Source organism: Nanorana parkeri, unplaced genomic scaffold (assembly GCF_000935625.1).
Source record: "Nanorana parkeri isolate BGI_ZX_2015 unplaced genomic scaffold, ASM93562v1 scaffold754, whole genome shotgun sequence".
Classification (NCBI taxonomy): Eukaryota; Metazoa; Chordata; class Amphibia; order Anura; family Dicroglossidae; genus Nanorana; species Nanorana parkeri.
The window spans coordinates 41703-59444 of record NW_017307022.1 but is presented as its reverse complement, the minus strand read 5'-3'; the positions used below and the strand labels follow the sequence as shown (position 1 = coordinate 59444).

At 48.2% G+C, this 17742-nt stretch overlaps 1 protein-coding gene across 2 annotated transcripts in view; it reads left to right on the top strand.

Moving 5' to 3' along the window:
- The window catches only part of CASP7 (caspase 7), a 32039-nt gene extending 23333 nt beyond the window's left edge, over window positions 1–8706 (top strand). For both annotated transcript variants that reach the window (XM_018564479.1, XM_018564480.1), the window contains 4 exons: window positions 1612–1740; window positions 4392–4567; window positions 5685–5823; window positions 8334–8706. In XM_018564479.1, coding sequence (XP_018419981.1) covers window positions 1612–1740; window positions 4392–4567; window positions 5685–5823; window positions 8334–8557 — 668 coding nt within the window. In that variant the 3' untranslated portion in view covers window positions 8558–8706. The remainder of the gene's footprint in view (window positions 1–1611; window positions 1741–4391; window positions 4568–5684; window positions 5824–8333) is intronic.
- The last annotated feature ends 9036 nt before the right edge of the window (window positions 8707–17742 follow it).

Here is a 17742-nt window from a genome sequence, read left to right as displayed (position 1 = left end):
GCAAGTGAAAAGTAGAGGAAAAAACAAGAAAGGGGGGGGGGGGCAGAAGACGGATGATTGTTGGTTCCTATCTCCTTAGTCCGACAGCCCCCTTAGTAATGGGTACTCACCGGGTTACGGTGGATATGCGCAGATATCAGGGGCTTGATGATATGGTACCCGATCCCGTCCTTCCTTCAGGTATATTCTTCCCGTGTTAGAGTCGGGCAGTAGGAGAGATGTTTTCCGGCTGCAGTGCTGGAGCTGTCTTTCAGACCTAGGGACCGCTTAGCCTGAGCGTAGTACTAACGAACTTTCTCTACCGGAATCAACAGGGTTATGAGGATTTAAAAGCAAAAAGACCTCATGGTGCAGTATGTAAAAACAGTATAAATTTTATTAAAAATAGTAGCTTACATCTGGAAGTGTAAAAACCGGCCGGCACAGATCGATCTAAGAGGACTCCTCGTGTGCAGTTGTATCTACCTTTTTGACGCGTTTCGTCATGTGACTTTTTCAAAAAAAGGTAGATATGTATGCATATGTATGGCCATGGGAGGAGTTGTAGCATATATATATATACACACAGGTGGCCATGGAAGGTGGTACAGCTCCATATTATTGGCCATGGGAGGAGGGGTAACTCCATATTATTAGCCATGGACGAAGGTATAGCTTCATATTATTGGCCATAGAAGGAGGTGCAGCTCCATATGAATGGCCATTGGAGGAGGTGTAGCTTCATATTAGATGGCCATAGAACAGCCAAGGGAGGAGGTGCAACTCCAGTGTAATGCCCATGGTTTTAGAATGAGATGTTCACAAATCTCAGGTGTGATGTTCAGGTGTCCAGGAATGTTTGCCCATATAGTATATCAGTATAGAATGACCCGTTACAACAATGTAGCCTGGTCTTTAAGTGATCCTCCTTTATTGGCTAACTCAAGTTTTTAAAGATGCAAGCTTTCGGGATTACGTTGATCCCTTGGACAGGCTTTAAGCTTGTTAGCCAACAAAAAAGAGGATCATTTAAACGCCAAATGTTCTGCACTAATCAATGTCTGACACAGCAACATACTGTACAACATTGTGTATATATATATATATATATATATTAGGGATGCACCATTACTAGTATATGTATCGGTGCCGATACAGGGCATTTTCACGAGGTGGGGGCAGTTCACCTGAGTCAAGGGGGGAAGGGATGTGGGGGACAGTGGTCTGATTTAATGGAGGATTTGTTGGGGCTCTGGAGAAGGCCAATCAGGAGATGGCTGTGTGTCTTTTTGGGGGGGTTCACATCTACATAGTTACAGGTTGAAAAAAGACATGTCCATCGAGTTCAACCTACAATCTACATTCATCAGGGCAGATCGGTAACTGGTGAGTACCTGAGGGAAAGTACTTGTACTTGGTCCGGAAAAAATGGTATTGCTGCATACCTAGTAGTAGTGTGTGTGTGTGTGTGTGTGTGTGTGTGTGTGTATATATATATATATTATAGACCGTATATTGTAACAAGTCACTCCATATATTTAGTATATACTCTTATTATGACGTGTATATCTCTCATGTGTTACATCTCGGTCTTGCTGGCCGTCTGCTTCATTGCTCTCATTGCTCCTTCAGGGATGTGTATCCGGAACGGGACAGATAAGGACGCCGGCGATCTGTGCAAATGTTTCCGAAATTTAGGATTTGAAGTGAAGGTTTATAATGATCAGAGCTGTGAGGCGATGGAACGGTTGCTGCAGAGTGGTGAGTACACACCCCGGGTATATACTATATACAGTGATGGCTCTAGTACCAGTGCTTTGGGTTGCCTTAGTAGGGCAGAAAACAACGACCCTTAAGAACAAGTCGAATTGGTTAGTCTCTAGAGTGGAAATTGGGGGGGGTGGGGGGGGGCTGGTATTGATTGCTGTAGTAGCTGCAGCTTTAAGAGTTTAGTTCCATGGTTAGGTTTGAGGGTGCGTGTCAGGAGGGTTCATATTTAGGGGTTATGTTGGATTTTAGGCTTTAGGGAAGGATGGGTTAGATCCCAATTCCAGCCGAAGCTTTTTATCATTTTTGGGATAGAATGGGGAAGATTTAGACCCTATGGAACGTTTTTTTAAACTGATTGGAGAAGTAGAGCCGTGACACGCATGACTCTGCCCTGGAGGGGCAGCAACTTTCTTGAATCATGAGCAAGCCAGGGTTTTCTTGCTGGTGGATCCTTTTATTTAGAAATGATGACAAAAACCCAATGAGGGGGATTTATAAAAATCTGGAGCAGCTGAACATGGCAACCAATCAGCTTCTAGCTTTTCATTTTTAAAGCGTAACTGAACAAACTGAAGAAAGAAGCTGATTGGTTACTATGGGCAACTGCTCCAGATTCTGTCTGCTCCAGGTTTGATATATTCCCCAATGTGTTTCGAGGCAGAAAACATCCATTTCATTGGGGCTGTAACCAGTTCTGCTCTCCCCCTGTGTACACCCCCTATGGACCAGAGAAGTGTTACACATCCACTACGGGCCCGCTTATATGGCTATTACTTTAGATAGCAAAGACGCAGTATATATTTTTATGGGATGATTTTTGAATTGCCTGCCCAGGTATACATTGGCTGAATGCCATGATCCCGCCAGTAACACACTTCCTGTCCTAGGGTGACAACGCTCGCTCACTCGCAGCACTGTATCTATGGAGGAGCAGCATTGTCACTCTAGGACAGGACCACAGAACCCTTCCCCTCCTCTCCTCACCTACATAGCATATTGGTGTGTCTGTAGTCCTCAGACACCATGAAAAATGATGTAAAACATCAGTTTATAAACTTCAAGAAATAAGAGTAGTTCCCCTAAAACAAAGGGAATGATGGTCTCTGTGGGGTTTTTAGCTGTTTGTGTGAATATGATCAGCCAGATGTAAATATTTTATAATAAGCTGTTTAGTATTTTAATGTTATTTTTGATGCACATGGAAAATATATTCATAGACTATAAAGCAGTGGTAGGCAACCGCAAAACACTCCAGCTGTGGTGACACTACAAATGCCATCATGTCTCTGCCTCTGGGAGTCATGCCTGTGTCTCTCTGAGTCTTGCGATGCCTCATTGGACTTGTAGTCCCACCACAGCTGACGGCAGAGGTCGCATACCCCTGCTACAGATAAAATAACACGGGCCACTTAAAGGAGAACTATGGGGGTCAGGGCTTTTCCCCATAGTTCTCCTAAGGGTCACGGGAGGACACAAACTAGCGTCCTCCCGTCACCCTAAGCTCAGTATATAGAGAGCTACAGCGCTGAAGCGGATCCCGACATTACTGTCTGGATCCGCCCAGCTGCGTGACTGACAGCTGGCCCTGCCTATCCAGAGGCAGAGCCAGCTGTACCCGCCACCTCCCCCGTCCGTTCCGCCAGTCAGCGCTGGAGGATTGAACAGGGGGGGGGGGGGGGAATCCCTGCAGGGAGCCATGAGTGACAGTCACGGCTCTCCGCAGGGATAGATCGAGAAGTGAGCGAGCGACGCTATGTGTTCCCTCACTTCCCGATCTACTGAGCTGACCTGTGACAGTTTAATTGTCACAGGTCGGCTCAGATTATGAGGCTGAGTGAAAAACACTCGCCTCATAGTTCTCCTTTTAATGATCTGTGGCATATTCCTGGGCAATACAAGTTTAAACTGACATTGTATCTTCTACATCTCAAAAATGAAAGAAGATTGTATACATTGTATCAAACAGCGTCTGTGTGCGATATAAGAGCAAAAATATACAACCACCAGGAAGTATAAAGGAGCACAATGTGTGTGGCGAATAATCCGGATGGGTCTTCAGGTGTTTAATGTACATTTGTGATACAATGTTGTTTGATGAGATCTCATTCGCAGGATGTTATCACAGGGAGAGATCTTATTTTTTGATTTTTGTTGGCTCCATGGAAAACAGATTGTTAAACATTATCTGACCTGTGTGTGAAAACACCAAAAAATTCAGAACTCTCCACCCTAACCCCTAAAATCATCAAAATATGGAACAGCTAACCCATGACCATCCCAAGTAAAGTGATTTTTTTTTTTAAATGTTACAATAACTCAATGAGTGAGCTCAGTGCCAGATTTACTCTCTCTGCTACCCCAAGGCCAATGCGCCCCCCTACCCGAAGCAAAGCGGGGCTAAATGTAGAAAACTACCCTCCTGGTGTCCGGAACTTGCATGTCCTGGGCATCGGGAGATAGGAATTCCACACCCCTGCTGCCCCTCTACTCCCTGCTGCCCCTGGAGGCCGGGCCTTGGTTGACCTTGTGGGAAATCCAGCCCTGAGCGAGCTTCTAGGTAATACGTTGTACTTTCTCTGCATGTTGAGGTCCAGCAACAATATAACAAATAATGGACGCCGTCTTTCTTTCCTTCCTGTTAGCGGCGAAGTACGACCACACTGACAGTGCTTGCTTCGCCTGCATCCTCCTGAGCCACGGTGAGGAGGGTCAGATCTATGGCACGGACGGGGCGATGGCTATAAAAACTCTTACGACACTTTTCCGAGGCGATAATTGTCAGAGTCTGGTCGGAAAGCCAAAGCTCTTCTTTATCCAGGTAAGACGTGCGCTGATCTATATATAGTATTGATTTCTTGTGCTGATTTATAAAATGGTGTGCAGCCCTTTAATGTAAATCTGTCAATCACACTGCTGGAGAGCGGATGGATACAGTGTTTGTTTTTTTTTGTATTTGTTTTGCTGCCTGGGTCCCGTTGGAGAGATATCCATTCACTTCCTGTCCCCGAGACACAAAAGGAAGTGAAAAAATCTTTTCAAAGTGTGGGGGAATGTTGGTGCTGGAACAGGTGGAAGCAGTGGCGTAACAATCACCATAGCGACCCAGGCGGCCGCTATGGGGCCCAGGGCAGAGGGGGGCCCGGCCAGATGCCGTGCTGGTGGCTTTCACTGGCGGCTCTGAAGAATAATGCGCTGCTGTTCAGATCACTGACAGTAATCTGTGCAGTGCCGCGTTCCTCTCCACAGAGTCAATGAGAGCCAACGGCAGCGGTGGAGCAGGCTGGACCTGGCAGTGGAGGAGGCGGTGGGGCCCGTGGTTGGCAGCAGGGGAGGAGGCGGGGCCCGGTGACAGAAGGAGGCGGGCCTGGTGACGGAGGCGGGGCCCCATCAGCGACGGTGGAGGAAGAAGAGGCGGGCACGAAAGGAGTGCGACCAGCCCACCTGAGGGTGACCCTGCAGAGCCCACCATAGAGAGTCTATGGTGGGCTCTGCAGGGTCACCCTCAGGTGGGCTGTGTGGGATCTCAAGTGGGCTCTGCAAGGGGTATAACTAGAAATCACAGGGCCCCCATACAAAATTTTGCTATGGGGCCCTGTGATTTCTAGTTACGCCCCTGGGTGGATGGTGTCCTTATTCACCCTTCAATTCAAAAATCAAAACAAATTTTGGCTCTGGATATGTTTTAATGTTTAAAAACAAGCTTTCACTGTTGCTGAAACTTTCCCCGGGAGGAGCCAGTGCCAGTGGAGGAGAAAGTTTGCAATAGGAAGGTTTTTGTTTTTTGGTCTTGGCTTTACTTTTATTTGCATTGCCACCTCGGGATTTCCCAGTCTGTTGACAATTTGTCCTGCCAAATTTCTCTGCCCTCCCTGACGTTCGTTACACATTGTATCCCGGCAAAGTGAAATGTCATTAATAGAATGCCCGTGTTTCAGGCCTGCCGGGGATCGGAGTTTGACGATGGCATTCAGACAGATTCTGGACCGGCCAACGACTCCATGGAGACGGACGCCAATCCCAGATACAAGATCCCGGTGGAGGCCGACTTCCTTTTTGCCTATTCCACCGTACCAGGTAGACCTCATCTTAAGAATACTTCAAGTGGACGTAACTTTTATTCAATACAACTGAAGTCGACCATGATGTCCTCCACAGTAGATACCCTCCAGCAATCTGGCAGTGGTGTTCTCATATTCATGGAGTCCTATCCCCTTGTCTTTGGGTGACAACCGTACATTAGCAGGACTTGGATAAGGGTTTGGTATGAATTTTTAGAGCGAACACACTTGCACAGCATAAGGTCCCCCTAAAAATTCATACCAGACCTTTACCTAGGCATGCAGCCTGGCTGACCAGGGGGACAATGAGCATGCATCCCCTTTCTAAACCATACCAGGCCACATGCCTTTAACATGAAAAGGGTATAAATCAGGAAGGGGGCGTGCAAAGCCTCCCATCATTGCAAAGCACCTTGTCCCTATGAGAAAGACAAGGGCCTCGTTCTCACATCCCTGGACTGGTGCACGTAGGGGTCTGTGAGGGAAGGACTTATCTGAATTTTTAAAGCCCCCTGTAGAATAAGGGGGCCCCCAAATATTTACCCCCCTTGTTACTCGTTCACAAAAAAACTTTCAATTGTATATAAAAACACAGACACCATAAAAAAATTAATGTCCTCCAATACAAATCCAATGTCAATCATGCCATCCAGCCATGTCAACCCTATGTCAATGCTGCCCTGTCGCCACTCATGACGCAAAGCAGCCAGCTGGCTGCTGCATGTACACAAACTGGCTAGGGATGCTGGGTGAAGTCATTGACCAAATACATTCATGGCCATATTTGGTCAATGACAAGACTGGGGATTCCTGCCGGCATGTTCACAATCTGAAACAAGCCAGCGCCAAGCTGTCGTGTAGTGGCAGTAGTGATACCCCCATTGAATGACTCCGGCTGCTCCAGGCGGGCAAGTTGGCCAACTGGCCAAATCTGGTCAGTATGTTGGCCTGTTAGTCGAAGTGTGCACAGGCTCCGTTGCTGCTGTTATTTTTGATTCTCGGGCTGGGATCTCATGTTCAACCTGAAGATCATCCCTAATCGCCAATGCAAAATCAATAAACAAAACTTTGCTTTAGTCCTTCCCCAAGACCCAGTTATGCCCCCATTCGGTGCCACCATCTTGCTTCTGGCACACCTTAAAGGTGATGATGCCAAACTGTCAGTCACAGCAGACACACAAGGTCACCTCCCCTATACTTCTTGTGACAGAGACATGTCGCTGTTCTCTGCATACATCAGCAGCTGGAGAAGTAGTTAGTGATGGAGAGAAGAGCTTAGGTGCTCATCATAAATCACATTTTGCCAATTAGGTAACATGCAAAAATCCAGAACTTTACAATGGCCACCAGAACAGGACCAGAGGGAAAATCCCCCATGGGGACACTTGTTCTGGTGACAACTGCCAGGAGAGTAGCAGAGTTGGGCCTCCAGACCTCCTCGGCCCAGGGAAAGTTGCACCCTCTCTGTATCCACGTAGTTACACCCTAGAGCCCATGACAACTCAAAGAGAAGTATTTTTCATTCCTCTGACAATAGATACAAAGTGTAAGCTGGTTGCACTTGGATCATTGCACCTTGCCCTGCCTTAGTGAATAAGCCTGCATGTTGCAAACCTATAGAAAGAAACAACATATTGTTATATGGAAGAAGCAGAGGTAATACTGCCAACCAACACTCAATTGCCAAACTACCACATTTCTAATGACTCGTGTGTGAAATCTTGCCTCTTTAAGCATGTAGAATCAGTGAAAGGTTTGGTCCAACTACAGCTGGTGTTAAACTTACATTTGGTGAGTCACACAGTGACTTCTCTCTCTTGGGTACTCCGGGAAAAGGGTCTCCTTGGTTTCAGCCACTTGGGAATTTTGGGTAGCATCATATGTCCTGTAACATTCTTTGAAATGCAAAAATTAATCAAACAGGAAGGATGGGAAGACTTAGTAATGGCTGTGGCTGGTGGGCAGAGCTGGGAACTCAACGGAGCCTTTGAGAGTTAAAGGAGAACTATGAGGGGGAGTGCTTTTGACTCATCCTCATAGTTCTAGCCGACCTGTGACAATGAGACTGGCGGAACGGACGGGGGAGGGGGCGGGTACAGCTGGCTCTGCCTCTAGATAGGCAGAGCCAGCTGTCACTCACGCAGCTGGGCGGATTCAGACATATTTGTCGGGATCCGCTTCAGCTGCGGCGTCTTAGTATATAGGGAGCTGTAGCTCGCGGTATACTGAGCCTAGGGTGACGGGAGGACGCTAGTTTGTGTCCTCCCGTTACCCTAAGGAAAACTATGGGGGAAAGCCTTAACCCCATAGTTCTCCTTTAAGAAAAGCCATTCTGCCAAGCAATGCCAGTCATTTTTGGGTGGACTTGCTTCTTCAAAGGATCTCCCCCTTGCCCTCAGTTTGGGAAGATTGGAACTCACTGCCTACTAAATTTTGGGGAGGTTCCACTGAAAACCAACATAGTTGGGTCAGCTTATTTCTTGAAATGGCATGCATTGTAATCCGCTATTGTATCCCTCTGTGCAGGCTACTATTCCTGGAGGAACCCGGGGAGGGGTTCCTGGTTCGTGCAGGCCCTCTGCGGTGTTCTCACCCAATACGGGAAGCAGCTGGAGATTATGCAGATCCTGACTCGGGTCAACTACTTGGTGGCCACCAACTACGAATCGTGGTCAGATGACCCGCGCTTCAGCGAGAAGAAGCAGATTCCCTGTGTGGTCTCTATGCTAACCAAGGAACTGTATTTCTAGACATTTTACACTGTGGATCCTCCAAGTTCCGTCATTATCAGGGAGTAACGAGGCAAGCTGATCTCTTTTTAAAGTAGCACAATAGGATTTATTAAACAAGGGAGCGCAAGGAGCATTGATAATGTGCGAGGTGTAGTAGCCCATAAAGAGGTGTAATCACCCATACAATATCCTAGTCATGCTTACACTGTAGGAGCCCATGCAGAGGTGTAGGAGCCCATGCAGAGGTGTAGGAGCCCATGCAGAGGAGTAGGAGCCCATGCAGAGGTGTAGGAGCCTATAAAGAAGCTCAATCATCCATACAGAGGCATAGTAACCCATACAGGGACATAATAGTCCATACACAGATGTAGTTGCCCAAACAGAAGCATAGTAGCCCATTGAGTTGCTCATGCACAGGTGTAACCACCTTGGGGCTTGGTGTAAAACCTAATCTGAGCACACCAAGTTTTGTACTAAATGCTTTGACTGTACCATTCAGTCCTCGAGGTGTAATGTGTATCTGTGGATGCTTCCATCTCATCTTTCCAGATGAAACCCAATCTGGTCAATAAACCCATCTACCTAAGAAAATAGGAAGTTGTCTAAGTTTGAAAGCTTTGCCCTATCACAGTCCCCACCAATGTTCTTCTGATGAGGAGTTCTGCAATTTCCTTTTAGATTTTGTATCGCTTATGGAAAGCTGCTCTTTGACAAAAGTATACAATAGTCTACCAATGTCCAGGAGCTATGGTACCAGGAGGAGATATGTCCTCATTCAGGTTCATCTTGGGGATCCTCTCTTTGCCATCTGCTGCGTTGGGATCTCTTGGCACAGCATTCTCCGTTGCCACCACTGCCATCTTCTCCAGTACTTCTTTTGGGCTTTGGTGTCTTCTCATTTTAGACAAAGGGTGCTCACTAATGACGTCACTCCTGTGCATGCTCGCTGGAGCCACGTCCTCCGGGCACTCGGCTTCATTCTGAGCATCTTACAGTTGCAAGAAATGAGCCATTTGGCAGAAGAGACATTAAAGGTGATAGAAAAGACAGAATGGTTCTAAAGCAGTGGTTCTCAACCGGTGTAACCTCGGGACCCACATTTGTCCTCGGTCATTAAGTTGCGACCCAAGTTGCAATGCAATGGAACGCACGGCATTGCGGTACGGCGCTTTCCGATGTGGGCGATAGAACTGCGGCTGGGAGAGGCAATTGGAGTGCCATTCAAATGAATGGCAATGTACCTCGCACACCAGAACACGCCGTATGGGGTGATTGCGTGGTACAGTGCATTTATTGCACGGGACTGTGCGATTAACGCACTGTACTAGTGTGCATGGGCCCTCAAAAACACTGACAGACACAATCTCACACATACACTCCAAATTTTTTTTAAACTTTTTTAAAATCCACCCTACCTTATGAGAACTGGAGTGGATCCTCAGCCTGGGGTCCAGTATGGGCTCCTGTGCTGTGATGGAGCTCCATCCAAATGTGCATTGCTTGTACAGCTCCCTTGCCCACTCTGTAGAGGTGCCAGGAGCCAGAATGTGACGTCACTCCGGTCCAGGCACCTCTACAGGGCATGCAAGGGAGCTGTAAGCAATGCACTTGTGGATGGAGCTCCCTCACGGCCATAACCCCAGCCCACCCCACCTCACGCTGATACTGGGCAGCGGGCAGCATATTGCTGAATGGCTGCACGGCGTGAGAACTGACAGCGCTGCGCTAGGGGGAAGGCTTAGGAGCCTCTCACCTAGAAAAGTGGAAGGCATGCGGCGACTCTCTGAACATGGGGTCGCGACCCGCTTTTGGGTCAGGACCCACCAGTTGAGAACCAAGGCTCTAAAGTATACCCGGAACGTTGTCATGGCAAACTCCCAGAAAAGGAAGTATGTGTCGGTAAATAATGAAGGTAGCATTGTTTGGCAGAAGAGACACCACGGGAGTTTTTTGGCAGAAAAGAAATACAATGTTTCCTCTACTCTACTCTTCTTCTTTATTTAACGACACTTAGCGTCTCTTCTGGGAATCCTCCTGGGGGAAAGTCTCAGAAGACCAAATAAGGCTAAAGAAAAGGAAGAGAAGAAAAGGAAACCATTCAGTCCAGGATATAGGACAACTCCGCTGCTAAACAGAAGGGGACTGGAAGAGTTGGGCCCCTGGATCTTCTAGGCAGATACGAGGTGAAAGTCGGTTGCACTTGGATTATTGCACTTTGTATATTGTCTTTGCTCCTCGCGCTGCCTTAGTGAATAAGCCGGTATGTGACGGCTAAACAAAGAAGCAAAATAGTGTTCTATGTTCATGCTAGAAGAGGTAATACTGCCAACCAACACTCCATTGCCAAACCACAACATTTCTTATGACTCGTGGGTGAAATCTTGTCTCATTACCCATGTAGGATTACTTAAAGGGTTAGTCCACCTAGAGGTGGCATTTGTTGAGTCAAACAATGGCCTCTCATATCTCTTGGATTCTCTGGGAAAAGGAGCTCCCTGGCTTGGTTTCAGCCACTTGAGAGTTTTGGGTATCATGTCTTGTTACATTCTGTGAAATATAGTGGGAACACCTTGCAAAGGCTGCAGCAGTAGGGGGTTGGAGATGGGAACTCAACATAGCCTCTGAGAGTTGAGAGAAGCCGCTCTGCCAGACAATGTCAATCATTTTTTGGGTGGACTACGGAAAATTGTATACTTACCTATCAGTAATTTTCCTTTCCTGACGCCAATCCATGGCAGCATACAATGGGTGGGGGGCGGAGCCATACCCATTGTATGCTGCCATGGATTGGCGTCAGGAATACGGAAAATTGTATACTTACCTATCGGTAATTTTCCTTTCCTGACGCCAATACATGACAGCATACAATGGGTATGGCTCCGCCCCCACCCATTGTATGCTGCCATGGATTGGCGTCAGGAATACTCCCTTAAAAAGTACCCCAGAAAATCCTCTATCCGCACAGTCACAATGGCCGCTGGAAGTAACTTTGTAACTTCCTTGCAGCCGGTCTGTGATTCCTTCAGTGTTTCCCCGATAAATATATGGCGGCCCCATGTTGAAGTGTGAGACTCTTTTTCCTGAGCCCGCAGGTACTTGTCTATGCAGTGTGATCTCTGCCCCTTACAGCATGGGTGAAACTCTGTATCCTGCCTAAATAACTTCACTGGCAGCTGAAACACGACACTGCCAGAGCTGCCAGGAACTTGCCCACTGGCTCCACTTTTATTTCAGCAGGTAGTGCAGGCGCTATCACTGTGAGCCCAGTCTTAAGTTGCATCTGTTGTGTGTGTGTGCGTGTGCAGTGCAGTATGGAACAAAAAAATATACGGGTCATACACGGCAGGGAACATACTCAATGGAGGGCAGGAATTTCACCCAATCAGTGTCCACTTTTCAACCCTCAAACCTGTAAGTTGGTAAGAGGTCATTTCTGATTTGGTTGCTTATGCCCATTATTACGCAATGATGCTTGTATAGAGATCTATTGCCAGGGGAGTCACTCCAACCAAAACTGATATTTAATGACATATGAATGCTGGAGATTTAAAGGGCAACTCCCTACACCCCCCTCCCCCATTCCCCATGTAATGGATTTCCCATAAATAGATCTTCACTGTGCAACCTTACCTGGTGCAATTGTTTCCAAACATGGCTGAGTAGGGTTGCCACCTGTCCAGGATTGAATGCTCTGTTCGGGTTTCATGGCAGCAGAAACCCGGGCACAAGATGTCAGGCAGACAGGGGCAACCAAAATTAAGAAAGGGGCTACTGGCCCCCCCACTGAAAATAGTCTCAACTGTGATATTTACATATGAATGGGTGGCGCCATTTACATATGAATAAGCCGCAACTCCTTCCCTCCAAAAATGTCTGCGCGTCGCTTGAGTGTTCGGGTTTCGGCTTGAAGAAAAGGTGGCAACCCTATGGCCGAGTGATGTGCCATTCATTCCTATGGATGGGTCTGTGTTCCTAGCAGCGCAGCACACAGACCTGGTGAGGGGGGTGGAGCAGAGGGAGGGGGTGTATGTTGGAATGTGAAAAACCTCCCATGTGTTATAAAGCAGGAAGCTAACATAAAGATTTTGGCAAAATGTATTTCCTATAAAAATGTGAATAAACTGAAGATCAATAAACATGTCAATCACTTTTACAACAACTCCGCTTTTGTTTGTAACATTTTATATTGTCACATGTCATATTTGTCATTTTGTATCTAAAGAAATTTTTTTTGGGGGGGGGGGGTGTATTGGTGTGCCCCAATAACACATATGGCAACTAAAATAAAATTGTAAGTTTTAACCATTTCCTACTCTTCCCAAAACTAAGTGTTGGCTTTAGATACTTTAATATTATTCTACGGCCTCTCCATCCCATTCTGATGCCGCCTCCGAGTCTCTATAACTGCTAACAAATAACAACATTGGATTTCTCTTCCTAGATACAAGTGTAATTGTCTTCAGTTTGCACACAGTTTTCCCAAGAATCCTCATCCCCCTGCTCATGCAACTGCCCACCCGCTGCCTCTCCCCCAGAAATCTGCACAGAGCCTAAAGCTGAACTCCTGTGCGAGAAAGCTTTATAGTACCCCTCAGTGACGACACCCCTGTGTGACCACACCCCTGTGTGACCACACCCCTCAGTGACCACACCCCTCAGTGACCACACCCCCTCAGTGACCACACCCCCTCAGTGACCACATCCCTTAGTGACCACATCCCTTAGTGACCACAGCCCTCAGTAACCCCACCCCTGCGTGACCATACCCCTCAGTGACCATACCCCTCAGTGACCATACCCCTCAGTGACCAAATCCCTCAGTGACCACATGCCCACCCGCTGCCTCTCCCCCAGAAATCTGCACAGAGCCTAAAGCTGAACTCCTGTGCGAGAAAGCTTTATAGTACCCCTCAGTGACGACACCCCTGTGTGACCACACCCCTGTGTGACCACACCCCTCAGTGACCACACCCCTCAGTGACCACACCCCCTCAGTGACCACACCCCCTCAGTGACCACATCCCTTAGTGACCACATCCCTTAGTGACCACAGCCCTCAGTAACCCCACCCCTGCGTGACCATACCCCTCAGTGACCATACCCCTCAGTGACCATGCCCCTCAGTGACCAAATCCCTCAGTGACCACACCCCTCAGTGACCACACCCCTCAGTGACCACACCCCTCAGTGACCACACCCCTCAGTGACCACACCCCTCATTGACCATATCCCTCAGTGCCCACACCCCTCAGTGACCACACCCCTCCGTGACCACATCCCTTAGTGACCACACCCCTCAGTAACCCCACCCTCTCAGTGGCCACACTCATTTCTACAATACCCACACCATTTAAAGCCTCCCATTTTGTTAAGCCCCGAAGAAACAGATTAAAAAGTGTGAAAAAAAATAAAACTTTTATTTAAAGGTATTAAACTTGTAAGCAACATATAAATATTCTTATTACATAAAACAACAGAAGGTAAACAATAAATGTCAAACTACAATAGAGTCTATAAAAATAAAGTGTCAGGTTGTCATGCCGATCCCGTTTTCCAAGTAAGTGCCTCTAGAAAAGTAAAAACAAAAAACAGAACACAAAACCCGGACTACATGTTAAATGGTGCTCTCTGTTTCACGTGTATAAGATGTGTGTGTGGGGGGATTGTGGGTTGTTTTGGGGGGTTTTTTAGCGTGGGAAATATTAGGGGTCTAAACAGGCCCTGGGCATTTCCTTTTTGAAAAGGAAATTGAGGACACTGAGTCCTCAATCTCTTTTTCTGCAGCCTCAGCACTGAATGAATGGAAAGACTAAGTACAGAGGCTTCCCATTCATTCAGAAACTGGAGATAGTAAATATTATACTATCATCCAGTTATCAATGGGTAGAAGCCTCTATACTGAACTGCTTCTACGCATTCAGAAACTCATGAATGAACAGGAAGTGATGTAAAGCACTTCCTGTTCTTTCATAACTGGAGACACATAGTACTATGTGTCCCCAGTTGTTTACAAACACTGGAGTGATCAGCGATCCCTCCAGTGTTTGTGCTGCACACAGAGGATCGGTATTTATCACAGATTTACAGATCCTCCGCTCTCCATCCTGAGCTGCTCGGCCATCCTGGATGACCACTCCCTCCTCCACCCAGCCCCCTCATCCTCCAAGGCCTCAGCGCTCCATTTCTCCTCGGATCCCTGCTGCCTCTGCCCATGTACAGCGGGGATACAAGGAGGAGCTGCAGGCTGTGCCGCCCCTCTACTCCCTGCCGCCCCTCCGAGCCACCTACCCGGCGCCCCTGTTGCCATGGCGGCCTGTGCGGCCGCACAGCTCGCACACCCCAAAGGCCGGCCCTGCCCACTGTACTGTACATAGCCTGTGCAAAGAACATAGCTGTGGGCTGTAGGAGGAATCCAACAGGCTGTCTGCAGAAAAGTACAGGAGGGGGGCGGAGATAAGATCAGTCACCGGCACAAAGGGAGAGAGAAGCAGTGGCCGGTCTTTATTACAGGAAGCTCCAAGTCTCACACTGGATTACTGCACAGATCTGGAAGAAATACACAAAGATTACCGAAGAAGAATACACATGACTCTTGTATGAGGACAATATTTGTATCGCCCGGAGTTCAGCTTTAAAATAATTCCAGTGATCCTGCCATAAAGTTCTTTCTTCATTTGTTTGAAGGGTGACAAAGCTCAGTCCCCCATCTCTCAATTGTTCTCCTGTGATGTCACATAGGACAGGAAGTGTGTCACTGGCAGGATCACCAGGTGCAAGCAAAAGTAAAAGAGCCTGAAAAAAAGAAAACGAATGCAGGCGCCACATCTCAGGACTTGACGTTGTCATATAAGTTACGTTCCTTCTTCTTGGGATTAGATACATTTCAACGTGTTGTTTAGTTTTGTAGACATGAGATCACTCCGATGATTGCAGTCTCTGTTTTCCGGTGGATCATTGTTCATTGTTCTCCAGTTTATTCCTGAATTCCGGGACATCATTTATTGCCTCCATATATTTCCCGTCCTGTGACATCACATTGACCCCGCCCCCTGCTTGCCGGAGCTGCCGCAGGCACTCCGCAAACACGAGCTGCATTCCAGCATGCCGACTACCATGGAAATAAAAGGAGAATTTATTCACATGTAGTCATGAGCACAGCAGGTGTGCAGACCCGGGAACTCAGCACAGGGATGGTGGGGACCCCTCATAATGGGCACAGCAGGTGTACAGACCCGGGAACTCAGCAGGGGGATGGGGGGAGCTCCTCATAATGGGCACAGCAGGTGTGCAGACCCGGGAACTCAGCAGGGGGATGGTGGGAGCCCCTCATAATGGGCACAGCAGGTGTATAGACCCGGGAAAACTCATCTCAGCTCAGCACAGGGATGGTGGGAGCTCCTCATAATGGGCACAGCGGGTGTACAGACCCGGGAACTCAGCACAGGGATGGTGGGAGACCATCATAATGGACACAGCAGAGGTACAGACCCGGGAACTCAGCACAGGGATGGTGGGAGACCCTCATAATGGACACAGCAGATGTAGAGAGCCGGGAACTCAGCACAGGGATGGTGGGGGCTCCTCATAATGGGCACAGCGGGTGTACAGACCCGGGAACTCAGCACAGGGATGGTGGGAGCCCCTCATAATGGGCACAGCAGGTGTACAGACCCGGGAACTCAGCACAGGGATGGTGGGAGCCCCTAATAATGGACACATCAGAGGCAGAGTATTATTTGTGTCTTCCGCAGGAGGAAGTCAGTGTTGAATTTAATCTTATGTTGTGTGAATTGCTGACCTCAGTCATTATCTGCATTCTCTCACATCTCTTAGCGACCATGAAAAGGAATAAAACAACAAACACGGTACAGCGAGGAATAGTCAGCACATATCAGTGCACGGTAACATTGGTGTGGACAATACGCGATATGAGCACGCTATGGAGGTCAGTGGAGAGGTCCCCTACATTGGTGATCAGTGGAGTGGTCCCCTACATTGGTGATCAGTGGAGAGGTCCCCTACATTGGTGATCAGTGGAGAGGTCCCCTACATTGGTGATAGGTGGAGAGGTCCCCTACATTGGTGATAGGTGGAGAGGTCCCCTACATTGGTGATTAGTGGAGAGGTCCTCTACATTGGTGATAGGTGGAGAGGTCCCCTACATTGGTGATCAGTGGAGAGGTCCCCTACATTGGTGATCAGTGGAGTGGTCCCCTACATTGGTGATCAGTGGAGTGGTCCCCTACATTGGTGATCAGTGGAGAGGTCCCCTACATTGGTGATCAGTGGAGTGGTCCCCTACATTGGTGATCAGTGGAGTGGTCCCCTACATTGGTGATCAGTGGAGAGGTCCCCTACATTGGTGATCAGTGGAGAGGTCCCCTACATTGGTGATCAGTGGAGTGGTCCCCTACATTGGTGATCAGTGGAGTGGTCCCCTACATTGGTGATCAGTGGAGTGGTCCCCTACATTGGTGATCAGTGGAGAGGTCCCCTACATTGGTGATCAGTGGAGAGGTCCCCTACATTGGTGATCAGTGGAGTGGTCCCCTACATTGGTGATCAGTGGAGTGGTCCCCTACATTGGTGATCAGTGGAGAGGTCCCCTACATTGGTGATAGGTGGAGAGGTCCCCTACATTGGTGATAGGTGGAGAGGTCCCCTACATTGGTGATAGGTGGAGAGGTCCCCTACATTGGTGATAGGTGGAGAGGTCCCCTACATTGGTGATAGGTGGAGAGGTCCCCTACATTGGTGATAGGTGGAGAGGTCCCCTACATTGGTGATAGGTGGAGAGGTCCCCTACATTGGTGATAGGTGGAGAGGTCCCCTACATTGGTGATAGGTGGAGAGGTCCCCTACATTGGTGATAGGTGGAGAGGTCCCCTACATTGGTGATAGGTGGAGAGGTCCCCTACATTGGTGATAGGTGGAGAGGTCCCCTACATTGGTGATAGGTGGAGAGGTCCCCTACATTGGTGATAGGTGGAGAGGTCCCCTACATTGGTGATAGGTGGAGAGGTCCCCTACATTGGTGATAGGTGGAGAGGTCCCCTACATTGGTGATAGGTGGAGAGGTCCGCTACATTGGTGATAGGTGGAGAGGTCCGCTACATTGGTGATCAGTGAAGAGGTCCCCTAGATTCGTGATCAGTGCAGAGATCCCCTACATTGGTGATAGGTGGAGAGGTCCTCTACATTGG